A 20,447-nucleotide genomic window follows, 5' to 3' on the forward strand; every position below is an offset into this window, starting at 1 on the left:
AGATATAGATATAGATATAGATATAGATATAGATATAGATATAGATATAGATATAGATATAGATATAGATATAGATATAGATATAGATATAGATATAGATATAGATAGATATATCAGTACTGCAATGGACTTTGGGCCCAATATGGCATAGTGAACATGAGTTCAGTATAGTTCCAAGATCACTATTGTAGGATTAATAGATCTGGGATCTAGTCCTACTTCAGAGGCCACAATCAAGCTACATGGCTTATACCTTATATCAGATCTCTTCTAGGTCTAGAAGTCATAATTCTATAGAGAGTTATGCTGTAACATTAAAAAGGTTTTTGGAAGATAATTCAGATTCTGGTAGAAATTATTGGTATACACTAATATATTATCAATTAAATAAATATTCCAAGACTATAGAACTCAAGCAGTTAGGTAGCACAGTGAATAAAGCAGTGAGAATAGTCAGGAAGAACTGAGTTCAAATGTGGTCTCACACCTTTACCAGCTATATGATCTTGAGCAAGTCACTTAACTCTGCCTCAGTTTCCTCATTTATTTAAAAAAGAAAAGTTGAGCCAGAGAAGGAAATGGCAAACCATTCTTGTAGCTCTCTCTCAAGAAAATCCCAAATGGGGTCCTGAAGATTAAGCCATGACTGAAATGACTAGGAAATAATAACAGAGGGGAAAAGTCTACTCTAAAAGATGGGATTTTAGTTCAGACTTAAAGGAAGCAGTCGGGAGATGCAATTGAAAAATGAAAATATTCTAGACCTGGAAGAACAGGCAGAGAAAATGTCCAGAGTCAAGATATGGTGTGTCTTGCTCGTGGAACAGCCAGAAAACCCAAGTAAAACTTTGGTGAAGAAAGTCTATGAACCATTTATTTAATATCAGGGATTTTTGTAATGAATGAATGTCAAATATTGGTCAAGTAAGAGTTTTCCTATATTCAGTTTGGTTCTGACATTTACTAAGCTCCTACTATATTCAGGGAAATACTTATCTAGTCCCTAATAGATGCCTAATAGATGTTCTAAGCACCTCTGAATACACACATTCAGGACTACTGACCTTCATTGAGGAGAAAATCAATATACTCTTCATTCTATAAATGCCAACTCCCCCCAGACAGTGTTTCTACTTTAATTTGGGTTAAATGAAAGCAGTTCTATTTTTCCTATGATGTATCAAAAACTAACAAACAAAACCCTTTCTTGAGGGAAAACAAAACCTGTTTTCCAAGCCATCATTTCAAGTGAAACTGTTTCATTTATTGTTTTCTTGAAGCTAACATAGTACCTGGTCCACAGGGTCATGGATAGACTTTTTCTTTGATTTCTCTAATATAGGCAACTCTAAGGTGAGGGCAATGTAGACAGGCAACTTTTCTGTAACTTATAGTTTTAGTCTAGAGAAGCCCAAGTCACACAAGATGAACATTTCAGTGATAGAACTTAAAGTCTGATCTTGCTGGCTTCTGGTCTCCTATACTGCCAGTTACCTAGTAGATATTTAATTAAATGTTTGTTGTATAATTGCTTGATTTATCTTTTATTTTAAAAAAAAAGAAAAGGAAAAGGAAATTTTGGCACTAGGATTATGTTCCCAAGGAGATCAAGAAAAGGAAAAAGAAGTAAAATCTGGAGAAAATTGAGAATCTGAAGTCATTTACAATGTGGAGGGAAAAACAGAGATAGGACTAAGGACCAGTTGAGAAGAAAAACAGCAACGAACAGTAAGGTCTAAAGCAAAAGAAAATTGCTATTAATTTTTTTAAAGTAGTTTCATATAATCCAGTCAGATGTCAGAAAGTCTTCAACTAAAAAATGTGGGAACTTCTGCCCAAGGCAATTTCTAGTATTATCCCCCAAGCTCCCCATTGTTTTTGTTTTTTATTATACTTTGGGTAATGTTAGTACTAAGTGGAAGTTATATACTAAAAATTTCCAGCAACTGTCAAAACCTGGAGAAATGAGCTAAAATATTTTAAGGGTGCCAAGTGAACTTAGTCCTTAGGGGCAAAATTTCACATTCTTTTACTTTGATTTATTCAGCTTAGCACATAGAATAGGCAGGACCTCATCAGTCAAAAAGTCAGTAAGTGTTCACTGAGTCCCAGTCACATATCAAACTCCATACACCAAACAGCATGATGAGAAGTTTCTTTCCATCTGTTTCAGTATCTGTTGCTCAAATTAACTTCTGTTCTGTGGATAAACATAATTCTGTTAGTAAAAGCAGTTGATGTTTGCAGAAACTTACCTCCCCACCTTTATAAAATGATTAGCACACTCAACCACCCAATGAAGTACAATGTCACATAGTTTAACGATTCTGTAAAGTATTCAATAGCAAGGGTATCATTAATAAAATACAAGAAGACAGTAGAGAAGTTTCCTGCTCAGATGTAGACTGAGATCCTTTCTCATCTTGAAAACCTGGGAATCATTGCTCTCCCCAATGTTACAAATGTGAACCAACATTAAAACAGATGAAATTTAATTAATTAGTTTAGGACCATACAATAAGTTGCTCATAGATCCAGAAATAGGAATAAACAATAATTAATTAGACCGTGCTATTGTTCAGTAGAGCAACTAAGTGGCTTGGTGGTTGGAATATTGGGTCTGAAATCAGGAAAACTCATCTTCCTGAGTTTAAATCCAGTCTCAGACATTTACTTGCATGTGACTCTGGGCAAGTCACTTATGTCTCTTTGCCTCAGTCCCTCATCCAAACGACAAACTAGAAAAGGAAAAGGCAAACCACTCCAGTATCTTAACCAAGAAAATCCCCAAATGAGATCATGGGGAGCTAGTCACAACTGAAAAATGACTGAACAACAACAACAAAATTCTCATATGACATAACTTTGAGACCTTTCATTATCCTTGCCTTCTGCAAGATGTTCTCCAGTCTATAATTGTCCATCTTAAAATGGGATGAACTGAACTGGACATAGAATGCTAGGTGTGGTCTAACCAAGGAAAATTATGGTCACCTTATCCTTCCTGGAAGATATAGCTCTCTTGATGCAGCCCAAAATTATGTTAGTAATTTCTTTTTTTTCCCTGCCGCATCAACATACTGCTGACTCATTGACCTTCAATCCCTGGAAACCCCTAAATTTTTCAGACAAACCGCTATCTAATCCTGCCTCAAAAATTTTTTGAAATCAGTATGAGACTACCCCAACAAATTTCATCTTCTTAGAGTCAGTCCAAAGGTCTAACACATCAAAGGTTTTTGGGAATCTAACTTATATCCAGCATGTTAGCTGTCCTCCCCTCCCATCCTTGGATCATCTACAGATTCATTAAACAAGCCTGCTATGCCTTTACTCAAGAGTCTGATAAAAATGTTGAATGGTAAAGTACAAAGCACAAATCCCTGTGCTATTCTGCTAGAGATTACCTTACAAATGAATGTTTATGTTGTTCAGTCATTTCTGTTTTGTCTGATTCTTCATGGGGTTTTCTTCACAAAGGTACTAGACTGGTTTGCCATATCCTTCTCCAGCTCATTTTACAGATGCGGAAGCTAAAGCACAAAGGACTAAGTGACTTGCCCCAGAGTCACACAGCTAGCAAGTGTCTGAGGCTGGATTTGAACTCTATCCATTGTACCACCTAATTGCCCTTGCAAGTTATATTGTACCATTCATTAATAGTTCTGAATCAATCCTATTATTGTTTCTTTCAGCCCACATCCATCTTTTTTCCCACAAAAATAACAGGAAAGACATTAATGAATGTTTTGCTGTAATCTAGATAAACTATGCCTATAACATTTCCCCAATTTACCAGTTTAGCAATACTATTAAAAAAAACAACAACACAGGGGGTGGCTAGGTGGCACAGTGGATAAAGCACCAGCCCTGGAGTCAGGAGTACCTGGGTTCAAATCCGGGCTCAGACACTTAATAATTACCTAGCTGTGTAGCCTTGGGCAAGCCACTTAACCCCATTTGCCTTGAAAAATCCTAAAAAAAACAAACAAAAAAACCCCACAGAACTACAGTCATTCTTAAATGACCCGTTCTTGATGAAGCCATTCTAACTTTTTTTCACAAAATCATCATTTATTTTTCTAAATGACCATTGATCACCTTTTTAATCATACATACCAGAATTTTGCCAGGATGCTGGCATTACTTTGGAATGGTTCTTCATACCTGCAGAAGGCTTCTGGGTAAGTAAAAATGCAGCAGAATTCACAAGTTTTTTTTAATATGGTCAGACAGACACTCATATACTCTTTTTTAGTTAATTTTGCTATCACTCTTCCAAAAACATGGAAGTGAACTCAGGGGAGAGACAGAAGCTTCTTATAGAAATCAGGGACAACTTAGGAATGATCAGTAAAATGGTTCTTCTGATCCTTAGACTGAATCTCTTACCCTAGTCAAATTGTCTCCAGTCAATTGAGGAAAGGAGGGTGAGGAGAAAGAAAAGACAAAGATATATTCATAAACATGAGTTTGAAGGAAAATGTATTTAAAAATCATAAAAGTGAAAGTGCTCCTTTGCCTCTTGGCTAGTTCAGTTCCTTTTTAGTCTATGCCAAAGATTGGGGCTGGCTGGTATATAGTATAATCTCTAAATTCACTCTCCCAACCCTAACTTCACTGTTGTAAGGTTGCCATTTTGGTATAACTCCCCTCAGCATGCTATGAGTAACCCTTAGGGACTGTGAGATAATCTAATGCTCATGTGCCCCAATTAATATGCTTCCATCCCTTTGATTGTCATTTTCTATCAATTATTCAGTTAGTCTAAAAGAAAGGTGTATTTACTAAGGTGGCATGGTTGGATCTCAAATATCTCCCCACAAAAGTCTGTGACACCTTCCCCCTAAAGTATATATGGGAGTCCAGGGAGAATAGCTTCAGGCTTAAAGCATTTGTGATAAAAGGGCTAACTAACAACTCCTGGAAGTACCTTTGCAAGAGTTCTCAAGATGGTGCCTCTTGGATATGGTGTTTTTCTACTAGACTTGTCATGAAACTGCCTTTCAACATCTCATCAGGTCTGTCCTTATCTCCTGAGTATTGGGCTGTTTCTGTTCTGATAATATTCCAGGACACTGATGAAAGGTCCAAATTCTCCAGTCCTCCAAGACTCCCAAGAGAAAATGAAGAAGACACCAAGGCTGAAGTATTCTCCTCCATATAATTAGAAATTCCTTCTCAATGTTTTCATCATTTTCCCCCAATGGGCTAAAGTTTCAAAACCAACTTGAAAGATAGCAATAGTCTGAATGTTGGAGTACAGAGAATGTTTCCATTCAACAACGAGCAAGGTGATATGGGGTGGGGGATCCTCAGAACACCTCCATTCTGTCCTCCAATGGTCTTTAAAAGACAGTCATGATCAATTAAATTACTCCTTTCTTGCCTTGGTACATGAAATATTATATTATTGAAGATAGGGACAATAAACTTCTTTAGGACTTTTATACTAAGTTAAAGCTCAGACATTTCATACAATACAAGGCTCACCATTCACACTGATGATCTATATTTATTTTGTATGCAGCCTTAGCTGAAACAGAAGCTATCCTGGCATTAGCCTCTCCAAATTCTTAATAAGAATGGAAAAAAATGACATATCCTATATCTATTTATATACTGATTTCTTCCCCTTCCACTCCAACCCCACAGTGATTTACATCTTTATTTACATGATAATTATTTCTGGAGCCACATTGGTATAAAATTGCTTTTCCTTTCCCAGCTTCCTTTTAAGCCATCCCTATCACTGCCACCAAAGGAGACTTTTTCTTCCATAAATGGAATTTCAGATAGAAGCAAATAGGTTCCCATGTGAATTATTAGGGGAGGTAGAAGAGCCTTTCAGGTGTCCCAGAACTCTCTATCTACTAATAGAGGATCAGTTCGCATAAACTACTGTAGGCTTAGTTGGTAGATTGAATGTCATTTCCCCACCCCCAACCCTTCTTAATTTAAGTTTAGACAAGAAATTGTCTTGATAGTTTCTTATGCTTTGGATAAGGTCAGATGAAAAGTAAAAATCTGTGATAATCCAGCTCAAGGGATTATCCATTCCCACCCCTACCTCACCCCACCCCCAAAAAATCTTCCTCTTTCACCCTTCAGGGACCTCTTTTCCTCAGACAGGTAGTCCTGATAGGCCCCTCCATGAATTATTAGCCTAGTCCAAGTGCAGCATTAAAGACCAGGGATAGTCTAGAATGGTAGTACCAAGGAGAGAACTTATCCTGTGCCCATGAGGTCATTGAATGCTTGACCTACTACTGCCCCCTTTGCCAGTCATAAATGCTACATGTAACTATGAAACATGATTCTCTTGATCGGAAAGGATGACTTTTGTCCTCTTGGAAAAAAAAAAAACTTGGAACCAAAGATCTTTACCACCAATCATATGTGGTAGACTGAATTTTACTACTAAGTATCTTTGGTGAAGATTATTTCAGTATTCATTTAGTAATCCATTTACTTTTACATGTAGGGACTATTATCTGAAGCTGAAAATGAATCATTATAAAAATGTTCAAAAGAAAATAGATGAGGATAAGATGATATCCCAGAAATTAGAACTGAAAGTTTTCAAGAGTTCTATGTCCTTGTACACTCCAATATTGCAAGGTTATCTGGGTCCTGATAAGCTAAAGGCAGGATAGGAGACAAAAGACCCCCTTAAAATCAGATTTACCATTTGATAGTATTTGACAGATTTGAAAATTCAACTCTCCAAGTGCTAAAGCTTCATTTGGATAGTGAATCAGCTATTAAAGTGACTTAATTGAAATAATGCCAATACACTGGCATTAAAGATATGACCTTGTGTGCAGTAATGAAACATTACTTGATCCTCCTAATACCTCTTATTAGACACCAACCTTCTATTCCGTTTTGAAGGTCTTAACTCTTAAACAGTTACTCAGGAATATTAGTATGAAGAAGAAATGGTAGTGTTTATTTCTTATTTTAGTCTCCTACTGGGTAAATTGCTACTTTCTATCTTTATGAATCTTGCTTTTACTTGAGAGTTTGTCGTTTGTAGGAGTGATTAAATTGTGACCACAGCTTCTGGGCTTACATGCCAAGATAGAAGAGGTATGTGAAAGGTTTTAATGAGGAAATATGGAAGAATGTTGTCATCCTCTGCTGGCAGAAATAGAAAACACTCCCAACAAGAAAAGCAGAAGAAAAAAGGGAGGAGAATGAGAGAAGAAACAACAAAGTCAAAACATGACAAAGAAGAAAGCATAAAAAAATGGCAACCTCATAATGCAAATAATATCTCCTTTAGAATTCTAGAAGTTTCAACACAAGAGGAAAAAATTTTAATCATTTTCCATCTCATTATTCCATCAATGATTCTGTTAATATCATTTTTAAATGTCCATTCAAGAAATGACTTTTGTAAAAAAAAAAAGAGCACAACAGTAGGAAAATTAGATTTCTATGTATGGATTCATTGTATTATATTATTGGTAAGATTAAATAGGATGAAATTAAATATGCCCCTATGGAAATAGAAGAACCTGATAGCTAAACACACAAATCACTTTATTGCTTTTTCTTTCTTGGGTAAGTCACTTTAATTCTCTGAGTATCAGTTTCTTCATCTATGAAATGATGTAGGCTGAACTAAATAATCTCTCAGAGAGCTTTTCTAGCTTTAAATCTAAGATTTAGATCATTGTTTGCTTTTTTATGATCTAAATCTTTTCTTTCTCTAAATCTATGATTCTATAATCTTTTGGCTCTGTGATCCAATAAACACTTAGGAGTCAGCCAGAGATCAATATGGAAGCAATCCAACAAGAGGAATCAATTCATTGGACATCCATTTAACCATATGTCTAAAAATTAGATGTGGGCATTCAAATCGCAATCAGTTATGGTTCATTTGGTCTTTGTATTCCCAAGGCCTTAAATAGTTCTTTGTATACTAGTTGGATAAGAAAGTTACTAAACATTATAAAATATTTTCAAATTGCATGTAGTCACTTTTGTCGATATTCCCAAGAACTATAGTCATCCAAGATACCCCCCAAGAAAATAAAATGGAAGAATCAGGAATGAGGGGAAAGGAAGAACTATTAATATGGTGGTAAACTTGATGTGTAAATTCAACAGTATAAAGTACTCCTGCATGAAACAATTTCCTCTACCAAGGCAAATCATCCCTTTCTCTTCAATTGTTGGTCTTAGATGTCATAGGCACTAAGATGCCTCCTGGGTTCACATACCTTGTATGTGTCTGAGACAGGACTTGAATCCTAGTTTACCTAGCATCCAAGTCAGCCCTCCATCCATTATTCTACACTAATCTCTCCATTATTCTACACTAATCTCTCCTTCAATAACCAGAAGGAAATTCAGATAATTGTATGTGGCTCAAAAATAGCCTTTTTTGTTTGTTCTTAAACTCTGCTTAAATAGCAGTAACTAAAGCCAAGGACTCAAGTCTACATTGAAAATAAAGTAAACATTTTGTCCAGTATTAATGTTCTTGCTTCTGTGTGACTCTCGGGTTGATTAAAAAAGACAAAGTAAATTTTTTCCAGCTAGATGTTAGGATTTATTTAAGCTTTATCCCTGATAAACTGGGAGAAACATATTTCTGGTGATCTCAACTGCAGCAATTCAGGCAGTATTTGTTTCCATTTTTAATGGCCCATGTCTTTGGCAATGGTGAATTGGAATATCTATGAGAGTGCCTACTGGAACTTGTTACATTTTTTAAGTTAGGAAAAAAAGTGGTTTTTGAGCTTAGGTTCACAAAGAACACATGAAACTATCATGTCAACACCTATGAATCAAAAAGAGCAATAAGAAAAGTAACCAAATACAGTTGGGCTCAGCAACTTCTTTAACCCTGAATGGCATCAGGGAAGGTAAGCAGTATTAATAGGACCATGGTTGGGAATATGCAAAGAATAGAAAAGAAATATGGGAGAAAAAGAAAACACCTACCTTGTACCAAACTGTGATAAGCAATGTGATGAGTGCTAGAGTACAAATACAAAAAAATAGACAGTTCCTCAAGGAGCTTACCATCTAAAGTAGGAAAACAGCATACAAAAGGAAGCTGAAAAAGGGAGGGGGTGAGGGATGGGAAGGAAAAGTATCTAGCAAGGGGGCATGATGGGTGGAGGAATCTAGTGGAGTGTGTAACCAAATGGGAAATTTTTTTTAAATGGCAGAAAAAAAAGAAATGGCAGACCACCATCTCCTCTTTAAGTAGAGGTTCTAGGAGAAGTTCTACTGATAAGATGTGTGATCTAAGACTGAAATGATCTTCAAGGAAATGAAGAGAGAAGGGGGGGGGGGAATCATAGATTCAGAAATGAAATGGTCCATAGCATCCATCAAGTTCAACTTCCCTCATTTTATCAATAAAGTACCCAAGACTCCAAAAAATTTCTTTAAAAATAAGTTTTTAAAAAATTTGCCCATAGCCACATAGTCAGCATCTGAGATAGAATTTGAACCCAGATCTTCCTTTCTCTTAGATAAGAGGGAAAAAAATGATATCATCATGATCACAGGCATTTATATAATGACTTAGAGTTTGCAAAGCACTTTTCATGTCAACTCATTGCCTCCTCATAACTCTGTGAGGTAGATGTTATTTTTATCCTCATATTAGAAATGAGGAAATTAAAGTCAAGTGACATGTTCAAGATCACACAGTTACTAAGTGTCTAAGACAGTCCTCCTACCTCCAAAGCTCTATTCACTGTGTCACCTAGCTATCATCTAGTAGAAGAAGTAACAATTGCCAGGATTTAGTTTTCTCATCTACAAAATAAAGTAGTTGGTCTCTAAGGTCCAATTCAAAATTTTATGATTCTCTAAGGACTAAAGATTGCCAAACTCTGAAATAGAATTTACCTGAAAGTTTTGAGTAGAGAGAGCTTTCCTTTTAATCACCAAAGAAAAGAAAGAATCTAACTTCTAGTTTCATCTTCCCTTCAAATCAAGGAGAATTTTGGTATATATAAGATACTTTCAATATAGAATTGATAAGTGATTCTCATATCAAGCAAGAGCAACTAAATTGAGATCACAAGTTCTCACAAATGGAATCTTGAGACCTTCTATAAATGAGAGTTGTTTGTTTTTGCTATTAATGGACTAGAGAAAAATTCAACGTTTCCCTAAGTGTTGATTCTTCACTTTCATACATTTAAAAAGTTTTTCTTTCATGCCCTATGCTATGAGGAGAATGTGCAAGACACTGCCCTGGAAAGAGGACAAAAATGAAATAGTTTCTGTCCTCAGGGAGCTTACATTCTATAGGAGACTGAGAAGAGGGCAAAGGGGGCCACGCATAAGTGATACAAAATAAATACAATATAATTTGGTGGAAGTGGAGTGTGAGAGTACTGGGTAGGGGAGGGGAATGAATCAGGGAAGGTCTGCTATTGGAGGTTACCCTTGAAGGGAGTCAGGGATCCTAAGAGGTAAAGATGAGAAAGGATTGTGTTTCAGACATGATGCTCACTTTGTACAAAAGAGATGGAATGCCACTTGCAAGGAATGAAAAGCAAGCCAATGTAACTGAGATACAGAATATAGGATGGGGAGTAACATAGGATCAGTCTGGTAGGATCAGTTGGAGCCAAACCATGAGGGCGTTAAATGCCAGCCAGAGAATTTATATTTTATCCTAGATATAAAAAAAAAAGCGCCTTAATTGATGAGGTGGGTCTCATAGTCTGACTTGTGCTTTAGGCATTCTGATCTGGCAAGATTGTGGATTATACAACTAGAGGTATCGATGCTATTTCAAACTGTCTCAGAAATCAGCCATTGATTAAATAGGGATCTAGGAATCCGCTGCCTCTTTTCCAACACCATTCTAAAAATTTCACAGTTGACTGAAAAGGAATCAGTAAAAACATGACCTATGCCATCCTCTTGCACTAGGAGCAAAACTGAAACACAGAGAAACAGCTTCCAGGGTGAGAATGAAAGCATTCACTAGTCTTAGATCTAAGCTTTGCTGTTAGCTAGGGGCAAGTCACTTCCCTTATTCTTAATTACCTCAAATGAAGGAGTTAAACTAAATAACTTCTAAAGTCTTCCAATTCTGAAATTCTACGACTTCAGAGTAAGACACAGATAAAGATTATTTGAAGGGGAAAAATGGATCACTATAAAACTTTTGGATTCTCATAAGCAATTAAAAGTGAATCAGGTGGGACAGATAGGTGTTGCAGTGGATAGAGTACAGATTCTGAAGTCAGGAAGACCTGAGTTCAAATTTAGCCTCAGACACTTAATACTTACTTAGTTGTGTGACCTTGGACAAGTCACTTAACCCCATCGCCCTGTCAAAAAAAAAAAGTGAGTCAGAGGGAGGGGAGAGGAAAAGGGATACGAGAAAAAAATGTTGATGGTGTAAAACTATCAATCAATATTTATTGTAAATATATCTTCTAATAGTACCTTGCTTTTAACATTCATTTTTTTAAAATTCTGAGTGCCAAATTTTCTCCCTCCTCCCATCACAACCCCCTCTCTAAGATGATCAGCAATTTCCAATAGATTTTATATATGTTAAATATGTGTGTGTGTGTGCAATCATGTAAAATATTGAATACATATTGGGCAAACCAGAGGTATTGATGATGGCAATAATGAAAATTCAATAGCAGAATCTTCATGGGCATATGGAAAACAGTCTATTCCTGGGTTTCAAAAGCTTCCAGATTTCAAAGATATTCCAGTGAATCTGTGATCTCATCAATGGGTGAAGTCATCCCTCCAACAATGCAGATTACAAGTCATCTTGGCCACTATAACCTTGCAATTCCTTCCTGTGACCTCCCTCTATGTTTTAAAAACAATATGGAGGAAACCATTCATAACATAGAAAAGGACATCTCTGTTCCCCCGATCTAAGCAATGACAATTGTTTGAGTGAATCTATTTTTAAATTATGGTCATGTAGGAAGACACAGGTAATTGCTGTTATATACTTTGTGTAACATTTATTGGAGTGGTGTATTTGATATATTCATGTAAGTGGATTGTTGTGATCCTGAGTATGAATATTTCCTATTGTGCCATAAATACTAGGAAAAAACCCAGATATCTGTGCATGCAGTGCTTTTTGGTGATTTTCTAACTGAATTATTACTAATGAATTTTTTTCTTCTCACATCTTATTCTCTCCATGCCTCTGTTCCCCTTGCATTTCATTCTCTTCTCATGCTTTGGTACCCTTCAACTTCCCCAACTTGCTGCATTTTCCGGCTGTCTCCTGATCTCCAGTGTGACCAAGATCAATGCATTCAGAGCACCAAATTCGTTTTGCAGGCTGCAGCTACGCCATTGCTCCAGAGTGAACCGAGTCTGACCAGTGAGGAGCTCCCTTTGCCAGGAAAGACCACACTGGGCACTCCCTGTGCTACTTTGTCCCTGGGGCAGCCAACACCACCCTCCTCCATGCCTAATCTCACATCAGAAACTATTTTGACAGATATGATCCCATTGAAAGAGGAACATGATGGCCATCAGTTCCTTACACCAGAGGAAGCCCCTTCTCCCCCCGGTATGTTGTCAACAGGCAGTCCCATCACACATAGTCACACCCTGCATGTCCTAAGCTTGGCCAGTCAAGACTCATTGCATGAAGACTCAGTGCGTGGCCTTGTAAAGCTCAGCTCAGTCTGACCGGCATGGACAGTCATGCAGGGGAGGCGCAGTGCACTTTTCCAAGGACTTTGCTACTCTCAAGATCAGATTTGGAAGCCAACGAAAGAGATCGTCCCAGCACTCCATCTTCTAACTCCATCACGGCCTCTGTTACGAGGATACCTGTTGTGGATTCAATGAACATCTAGAAATGAACAACTAGAAAGTTTTCAGGGGATATTTGGGGGCGAGTCCTACAGCTCATAATTTTGTCTTATTTGACTTTCCTTCCCCTTCCCCAGTTCTCCTCCCATCCTTAATAAAAACTGAAATTGATACCAACAGTCCAGTTTTCTGAAACCTTGGGCATGTGGGAATTTCCCAGCAGCTGGAATCCCATTTCTGAATCTTTACTTCAATAGAAGAAAGATTTGGGGACATAAATGCCATTAGCTGTGTTCTCCATTGCTGTAATACCTACTGGCTAAGGGTTTATGATACGTTGTGGCCAGATTGAAATGCACTTAAGTGTTATACTACTAATGTTTGAATTAGACAATTTCCAGTCTCTTTATTAATAAAAAGAATAAAGAAAAAGAAGGAAAAAAAGACCAGCTGTGGATTTACCTGCCACACTGTAGTATAGGTTACAGTGGTGTTGGTATCGACAAGAAGTGCTGCAGTTTTTTTTAAAGTTGTGACTTTCCAAGTGCAGTTTCATGGAAGGACAGTTATCATACTGAAACCAATGGACAATGCTATTTCTCAACAATTTGACTTTTATTATCTGTGGATTGGTGGTGCCTATAATACCCTGGGTTTTATCACATTACTTATCATTTAATCTTCTGTTAAATATTTAGATTAGGTATTGTGTTGTGCCATGCCTGCAGGAGATCTGTCACTCCCCATTGTGGGTGAGATTTCCAGTGGACATCCAATAAAAATGCCATCCTCTATTTCTTTGGATCTGCCTGCATACAGTTATCCTCATAAATCTAATGGACAAAACCATTTGGAGGACCAGCAAAGGGTATGTGGTTGTTGAAATAGACTGGCAGGGAGTAAGGCTGGATTCATGGTGATTCAGATCAATGAGTAGTATCATCTTGGTGGGAAGGTTTCTTTGGTAGGAAGGTGACTTCTAGTACCAATTGTCTACTTATGGCTTGTTATTTAGGGAATTAACTTGTATTTGCATTATATAAAGTTCTATACTGCTGTAGACAGTAGATAAAGGAATTGTTCAAATAGGAGATTGACTAACTCTCTCCTCTGTTCATCCTGTTCTGTGTATGAGGCAAAAGGGAAAAAAAAATCGGGGAACCTATTAGAAGTGTCAAAGAATTAGTCAGAGTCTATGGGAAGTATGTGCTAAGATCCTGAGGGGTCATTCCTCTTAACTAGGCCATTAATCAGAATAGAATTAGGAAAATTAACAACTCTTCCCTTTCCATTTATAACTTGGGGCAGGGATTGGGGAAATCATTGGATTTCGTTTAAGGAATAATTCAACTCAGGAGCAATTGCAGGGGACACAATTTGTTATTGAGAACTGCGCCATGTACTTTACTTGCCTTCCTCTTCAGATGATAATGCCTGCAATTTCTTCTCAGGATAAATTAAATTCTGCAAGCTCAAAATAATGTTCTCTGTCCATACGACTGACTAAAAGACAAGATGCATTTATTATTGATCAAGAAGCCCAGGCACTCTGAATTAATGGGATAAGACCATTTACTCTAATATAAGGTGGGAGAAAATGACCATCTTGTTTGAAGGGGGAAATAAAAGAAGAAGAAGCATAATTTGGGTCCTGGAACAAAGCCATCTCTTCTGGCACTGAAGCCACACCTAGATCTCTCCTCTTCTCAAGATATTAATACTATTTTGTTTTCTCCCACTCTTGAGAATATGTGATCCAGTGTTTCCTGGAGGTCCCCTCACCATTATCACCACTATCACCACTCTCACTCCTTACACCAATACATGTAGAAAACAGAAAAAAAAAAATAAATCACAAGAGCAATTTCTGGTTTCCTACATCTCCCGGCCACTCCTTCCTGATTATAATGCTCCATGCAGACTAGAAATTCTTATACCTGTCTTTGGAAAAATAAGGAAAAACTTGGAAGCAATTTAGAGCTGTGCCAAAGTACAATGCACTGCCTTGGGAGACAATGATCTCCCCATCATCAGAGAGAGTCAGGCTGAGGCTCAATGAATATTGACTGGGGAGACTGTAGAAAAGTTTCTCATAAAGGCACGGATGGGAAGAGATGGCTTCTGACATCCATTCCTATGTTGAGATTCTGTGATTATGAGTAAAGAAGTAAAATAATGTGCCTTCTTGACGTGGTTCCCAGAAAGAGGTGGTAGAGAATGAGATAGAAGAATGCTGCCCTCATGGACAGAACCTTGGACCTTGAATAAGGAAGATCTTAGATCAAGTCCTTCCTCAGACACTCACTAGCTGTGTGGACCTGGACAAGTTAACCTCAGTTTTCTCATCTGTAAGATGAGGGTAATAATAACACCTACCTCACAGGGTGATTGTGAGGATCAAATGAGATAATCTATGTAAAGAACTTTGAAATGTTTAAAGCATGAAAGAAAAGTTAACTATCAAGTAATGGAAAGAATTCTGAACTAGCAGCTGGGAGACCTGAGTTATGGTGTGTGACCATAGGTAGATCGGTTTGGCTTCATTTTCCCCGATGCCCCAAATGTTCAAGTGTTCTATGATTTTTCTGGGTCCAAGATGCCCCACCTTATTAGGAGAGTCCCTGCAGAATAACATTGAGTTCTCATCCTCATGTATGATGAGTGTTCATATAATGCCTTTTTTTCTCTTCCTCTAGCTTCAGCCCTCGCCTCTACCTTCTCCACTAACCCACCACTACATTATTTATCAAATTCTGCTTTCAAGTAAGCATGCCTGTTTAGGATTTACTATGCTATTAAAACTTGGACCATTATCGAAAGAGCCATTTCTCCAGAAGTGAATTTAGTTTACACAGGTCTGTCTCGAGGGGCACTGCCCCCCTGCACTATGGTTAAGAGGAGAAGAGAGGGCCTGAGAATTAAATGTATCTGTGTTTACACTGGCTCTCTCCTTCCTATCTGTTCCAAAGGTTGGTTTCTGAAAGCTTGAATGTCCTTCACCATCCCAGGGTGACCTGACCTAGTCTATATTTTTAGATATTTGAGAAATTTGAGCAAGCTATAATCAAATACATTTTGATATTTTGCAAGCTGCCAGGGTCATAGATTGATTGTTCTCTAGGTACCAGTGAAGTAAGATAAATATTTTACTATGCTACTAAAACTTAGACCATTCTCATGTACACACAAGCTTTATTGTTTAAAGATTCATCTGTTTTCAGTTTCCCCAGGAAAGCTGGGGCAGGATATATGCTGCCCAGGCTTTTTGATAGGATGGCTGAGTTTCATCCAGTTACCCTTGGCTTCTGAAAAGGAGGGCTGACAAAAGCTGCATCAGATCTGTAGACAGTGTGTGTCTGTGAGGGCTCAGGGACAAGGCTCTCTGGGGCCGGGAATGCTGTCACATTCTGAACTGCAACTGAAAGCAGAAAGACGACAGTTTTTTTTTTAAAGTGGTCCAGCTATAAGAATGATGCAACCTCCTCCTTAGAATCTTCTATTTTCGATATTTCTAGTGCCTCTGAGAGTCTATTTCTAATCCTTCAGTAGCAGACCATGGTCAATTACACAGTCCTGTTTCATCGTTTTCTTACCTTGTTGTTTTATGATTGGCTCATAGGGGTTAAAAATGGAAAGTAAATATTATTTTGTTTTCCACTTTGTAATTGGGTTTGTTGTTGTTCTTTCCCCCTCACTCCCTACTCCTTAAGCATTTGGTTGTTATTTAGAGTTTCATGGTAAGAAGACTTAGATGTGAAATAAGAAGAATGGGTTTGAATCCCACCTATGCTACTCATAACTCCTATGGCCTTGGACCAGTCTTCTAAGTTGTGATTTTCTTATCAGTAAAATGAAATTAAATCACATACTCTCAAGGTTTTTTCCACTTCTAGATCCTGTGATTCAACTTCTGCCCCTTCTCTTAGCTACCAACCAAAAGAAAACCAAACCCCCACACTTCACTGTGTTGCATCAGAGTCCTTGGCACTGTTGCCTTGTGAGGACATCTACTGGAAAATGCAGAGAAATTTTTTGAAAATTTTGCTATTCAGTGGCTCCTGATGGGACTGCAGTCAATCGAGCTTGCAAAGATGCTGACCTCATCACCTTCCACCTTCACAGGAACAAGAGTTTTCCATGGACTTTAGCTCTCCCTTCTAGAACTAGGTCCAAAACTGTTCCTCTGGGGAGATAGGGAAGAGGGAGGATTCATTTGCCTGTGTGTGTGTGTGTGTGTGTGTGTGTGTGTGTGTGTGTGTGTGTGTGTGTGTGTGTGTGTGTGAGAGAGAGAGAGAGAGAGAGAGAGAGAGAGATATGTGTTTTCATGGTTGCTTGGCAAAGTAACAAGAATTTGGTTTTATAATCCTAAGAGATGTTTGAAAATTTGTCTAATTTTTTGTGATAGTCTTGAGGAGAGCCTAATGTACAAATTATTTTATAAGGCAGGAGGGTGTGAGGAGAAGAAAAGGGATGGAGGGAGAAGTAAGAAAAAAGAGAGAGGGAACAAGTTTTGAATATTGCTGCCTTATGACTGTTTTGAAGCTGAGCCTAAATAAAAAGTAATGTTTACAGTTCTCTTCATCAAAAATCTATGAACCTGTGGAAATTTAGTGTTTTCTTATCCAAAAGGGATAGGCTTTAAAATACATTACCTGCTTCTCCACCTCAATATATGTGTATAAAATTCTAGACCCTCATTAATGGTATTCTACTGGGTGCTTTCCATATCACTTCCTAAAAGACTACCGATAGACTTGATTCTTTAAAAAAAAATGTCCCTTTCCATCTTTTTAAAATAAGTTATCATTAATAGATTAGATTAGTTACAACATGGTTCTCACTGTAATCATAAATGTCCAAGACCATTACATTTTTGTAAATCCTCTAGCAGCTTGCCCATTGTACATGGTCCTGATAATGCAACCAAGATGAATTTCCAAATACAAGTGGTTACTACATTAATTCAGCCATTAAAAATAATTGTGTAGATATAAGATTAGATTGCTTCTGGAGCAACTGAATTGCAGCTGCCACAATGAGATGAATGACTTCAACTGGAATTATTTTCAGATCTCATAAACCCCAGGAATTTTATGCAGACTGAGTTGGGGAGCAGATGGACAATGTGTGCTGTTTTGAAGATTTTTTCCTTCCATCAATTGTTACATTTTAAAAAGAAATGTGCTATTGATTTATGGAGTTCTGAATCAATGATTGTCTTAATTGTCCTTGATATCTTAACATGCACAGTTAAACTGAGAGGCCATATGGTCCATCCAGTGAAATTTGTTTTGCACTGTTCTGTGTGAGTGGAGATTGTTTTAGCCCATGGTGGAACATGACTTTGAAACTCTAATGCCCTTATTCTTGGGGACAGTTTTGGTTTGTGCTTTATTCTAATTGAGCATTCTGGTATGCCCCCCAAAAAGGAAAAACTATTGATAATATTCAAGGCTCTGAAGTTGAAAAATGAAAGACATGTGGGCCATGCCAGTGTGTATTTTTCAGAGATGTGTATGCCTATCTAAGTGCCTCTTTGATGTTTTAATCAATGCTTGCATAATTGATTTTTTAAACCCACTGAACTGAATTAAGACATTTTTCCTGCCTCAATAAAAACTGTTCGTGGTGTCAAATGTAAAACTTCAATCTCTCTCAACATACATGTTGTTACAGTAAGTCAATCTAACTATAGTCAGGTCTACATAAGACTAAATGAAGGACAGAGATGGCATGTACATAATGAAACCATAGACTGCCTGGATAATTGATGAAAACTTATGTTGACTATTTTTTTAGTCCCAAATTATCCAGATTGATTTTTCAAAGATTCTCAAAATTTTCAGTCCCAGAAATACTTCAACAGAGTAAACTGCCTAAATCCATTTCCCTTCCTATTTGGCATCTTCTTTCTGTCTCCATCCCTCTTTCTGGATCTCTGCCTTTCTGTCTCTGCTATCTCTTTCCCTCTATTTCTTCATCTTTCAAACACACACACAAAAACCACACATAAATGCTGTCAGAATTAATAAAGAAACATCAGCTAGATATCATTAATAAATTCTCTTCTGTTAGAAGATAAAGCATAGTTTTTCATATTATAATCCCTTCTAATTCCTCTTTACTTTCAACAAGGACTTCCCCTCCTACCTTCTGATGAAAACAGACACTATCCTTTAGGAACTCACTCATCCACCCTCTTCTCCACCTCCAAATATCCTTTTTTTCTGCCATCTTCATTTTCTTCCCAGTCCTCTCAGAAGAAATGACCTTTATCCTCTTTAAGGTTAATTCCTCCACCTATTACTTTGGTTCTATCATCTCCATCTCTGTTAAGACTATCTTGCTCCATTAGATACACCTCTGTCTTTCCATTGGTACTTTCCTGTCTTTCTCAGAACATTTTCAGTTTCCATATATCTTAGTTTTTAAAATGTTCTTCTAAGGGTGGCCAGGTAGCACAGTGTATAGGGCACCGGCCCTAGCGTCAGGAGGATCTGAGTTCAAATGTGACCTCAGACACTTAATAATTACCTAGCTGTGTGGTCCTGGGCAAGCCACTTAACCTCATTGCCTTGCAAAAACCTAAAATAAAAATGTTCTTCTTTCCATTTATCCCCTTATACAACCAAGTTCAATCTCACCAGCTAGTTCCTATAGATTATTTCCTAGTCCACATTCTTCTTCTAAACTGTTTATAACACTGCTGACCCATGATTTCTTGGGACAATGATAGAAATGTCATTGAAGTGATTCTTGCCAAAGGCTGAATTGAGTGTTATCCAAAAGTCCCTTCAATTCTAAATTTCCACGGTACTATGAAGCTAGTTCTCTCCTCAACAATGTCTTGGTTTTCTCTATTTCTCCAGTAATTTCTCTCTCACATTTGTTGATTTCACTTCTTCCTAGCCCCGAACTAGTCCTCCAAACTTTTCTCATTCCCCTACACAAGTCTTCCAGTCAAGCAAAACTGATTTTCTCATCCCCTCCAAAAAAACTAATTTCTGCATTCCAATGGATCTATGATTTCATCATTATGGTACTCCTTCCAGTGATGCACCAGCTATTCATGGCTGTAAGAGATACCTGTCCATGGACTCTGATAAATCTTGCTGTGAAGGCCTTCCTCTAGTTTTCTTGACATTACCTACCTATCAAAGAAGCATGACAACTGTCCAGTTTTCCTTTACTCCTGATATATTATCAACTCACATCCTTTTTTGGTCATAGATCTTTTACTTGGCATAATTTATACCACTATTCCTCCTACCCATCATAAACTTCTCCATTTCCATTTAATATTCTTCAACTTGAATTCTTCAGAGACTGGAATAGTCCATGATTTGCAATATTTCCACAAGAATATTTATTTTTAAAAGGTAGGTCTTCATTTCAGGGAGAAGCTTGAGCCATTAAAAAAAATAGAATGGGGAAAGCACTTATTTAGATAGAGCCTACTGCTTCAGGTGCTATTCTAAGCACTTCACAAATATTATCTCATTTGAGCTTCACAGTATCCCTGCAATGTAGATGTTGCTTTTATTCCCATGTTACAATTGAGGAAACTGAGGCAGACAGATGTTAAGGGACTTGCCTAGGATCACACAGCTATTAAGTGTCTGAAGCTAGAGTTGAACTCAGGTCTTATT

General features: G+C 37.5%; 1 protein-coding gene across 4 annotated transcripts in view; it reads left to right on the forward strand.

Annotated features, from left to right (window-relative positions):
- ZDHHC14 (zDHHC palmitoyltransferase 14) overlaps positions 1 to 19,813 on the forward strand; it is a 354,193-nt gene extending 334,380 nt beyond the window's left edge. For 2 of the 4 annotated variants that reach the window (XM_074187912.1, XM_074187913.1), the window contains exon 9: positions 12,271 to 19,813. In XM_074187912.1, the coding sequence (XP_074044013.1) occupies positions 12,271 to 12,672 (402 nt within the window). In that variant the 3' untranslated portion in view covers positions 12,673 to 19,813. The remainder of the gene's footprint in view (positions 1 to 12,270) is intronic. The other 2 variants (XM_074187914.1, XM_074187915.1) reach the window with 1 other exon arrangement.
- Positions 19,814 to 20,447: the final 634 nt, after the last annotated feature.

The sequence above is a fragment of the Macrotis lagotis genome, chromosome 5 (genome assembly GCF_037893015.1).
Source record: "Macrotis lagotis isolate mMagLag1 chromosome 5, bilby.v1.9.chrom.fasta, whole genome shotgun sequence".
NCBI classification, from domain to species: domain Eukaryota; kingdom Metazoa; phylum Chordata; class Mammalia; order Peramelemorphia; family Peramelidae; genus Macrotis; species Macrotis lagotis.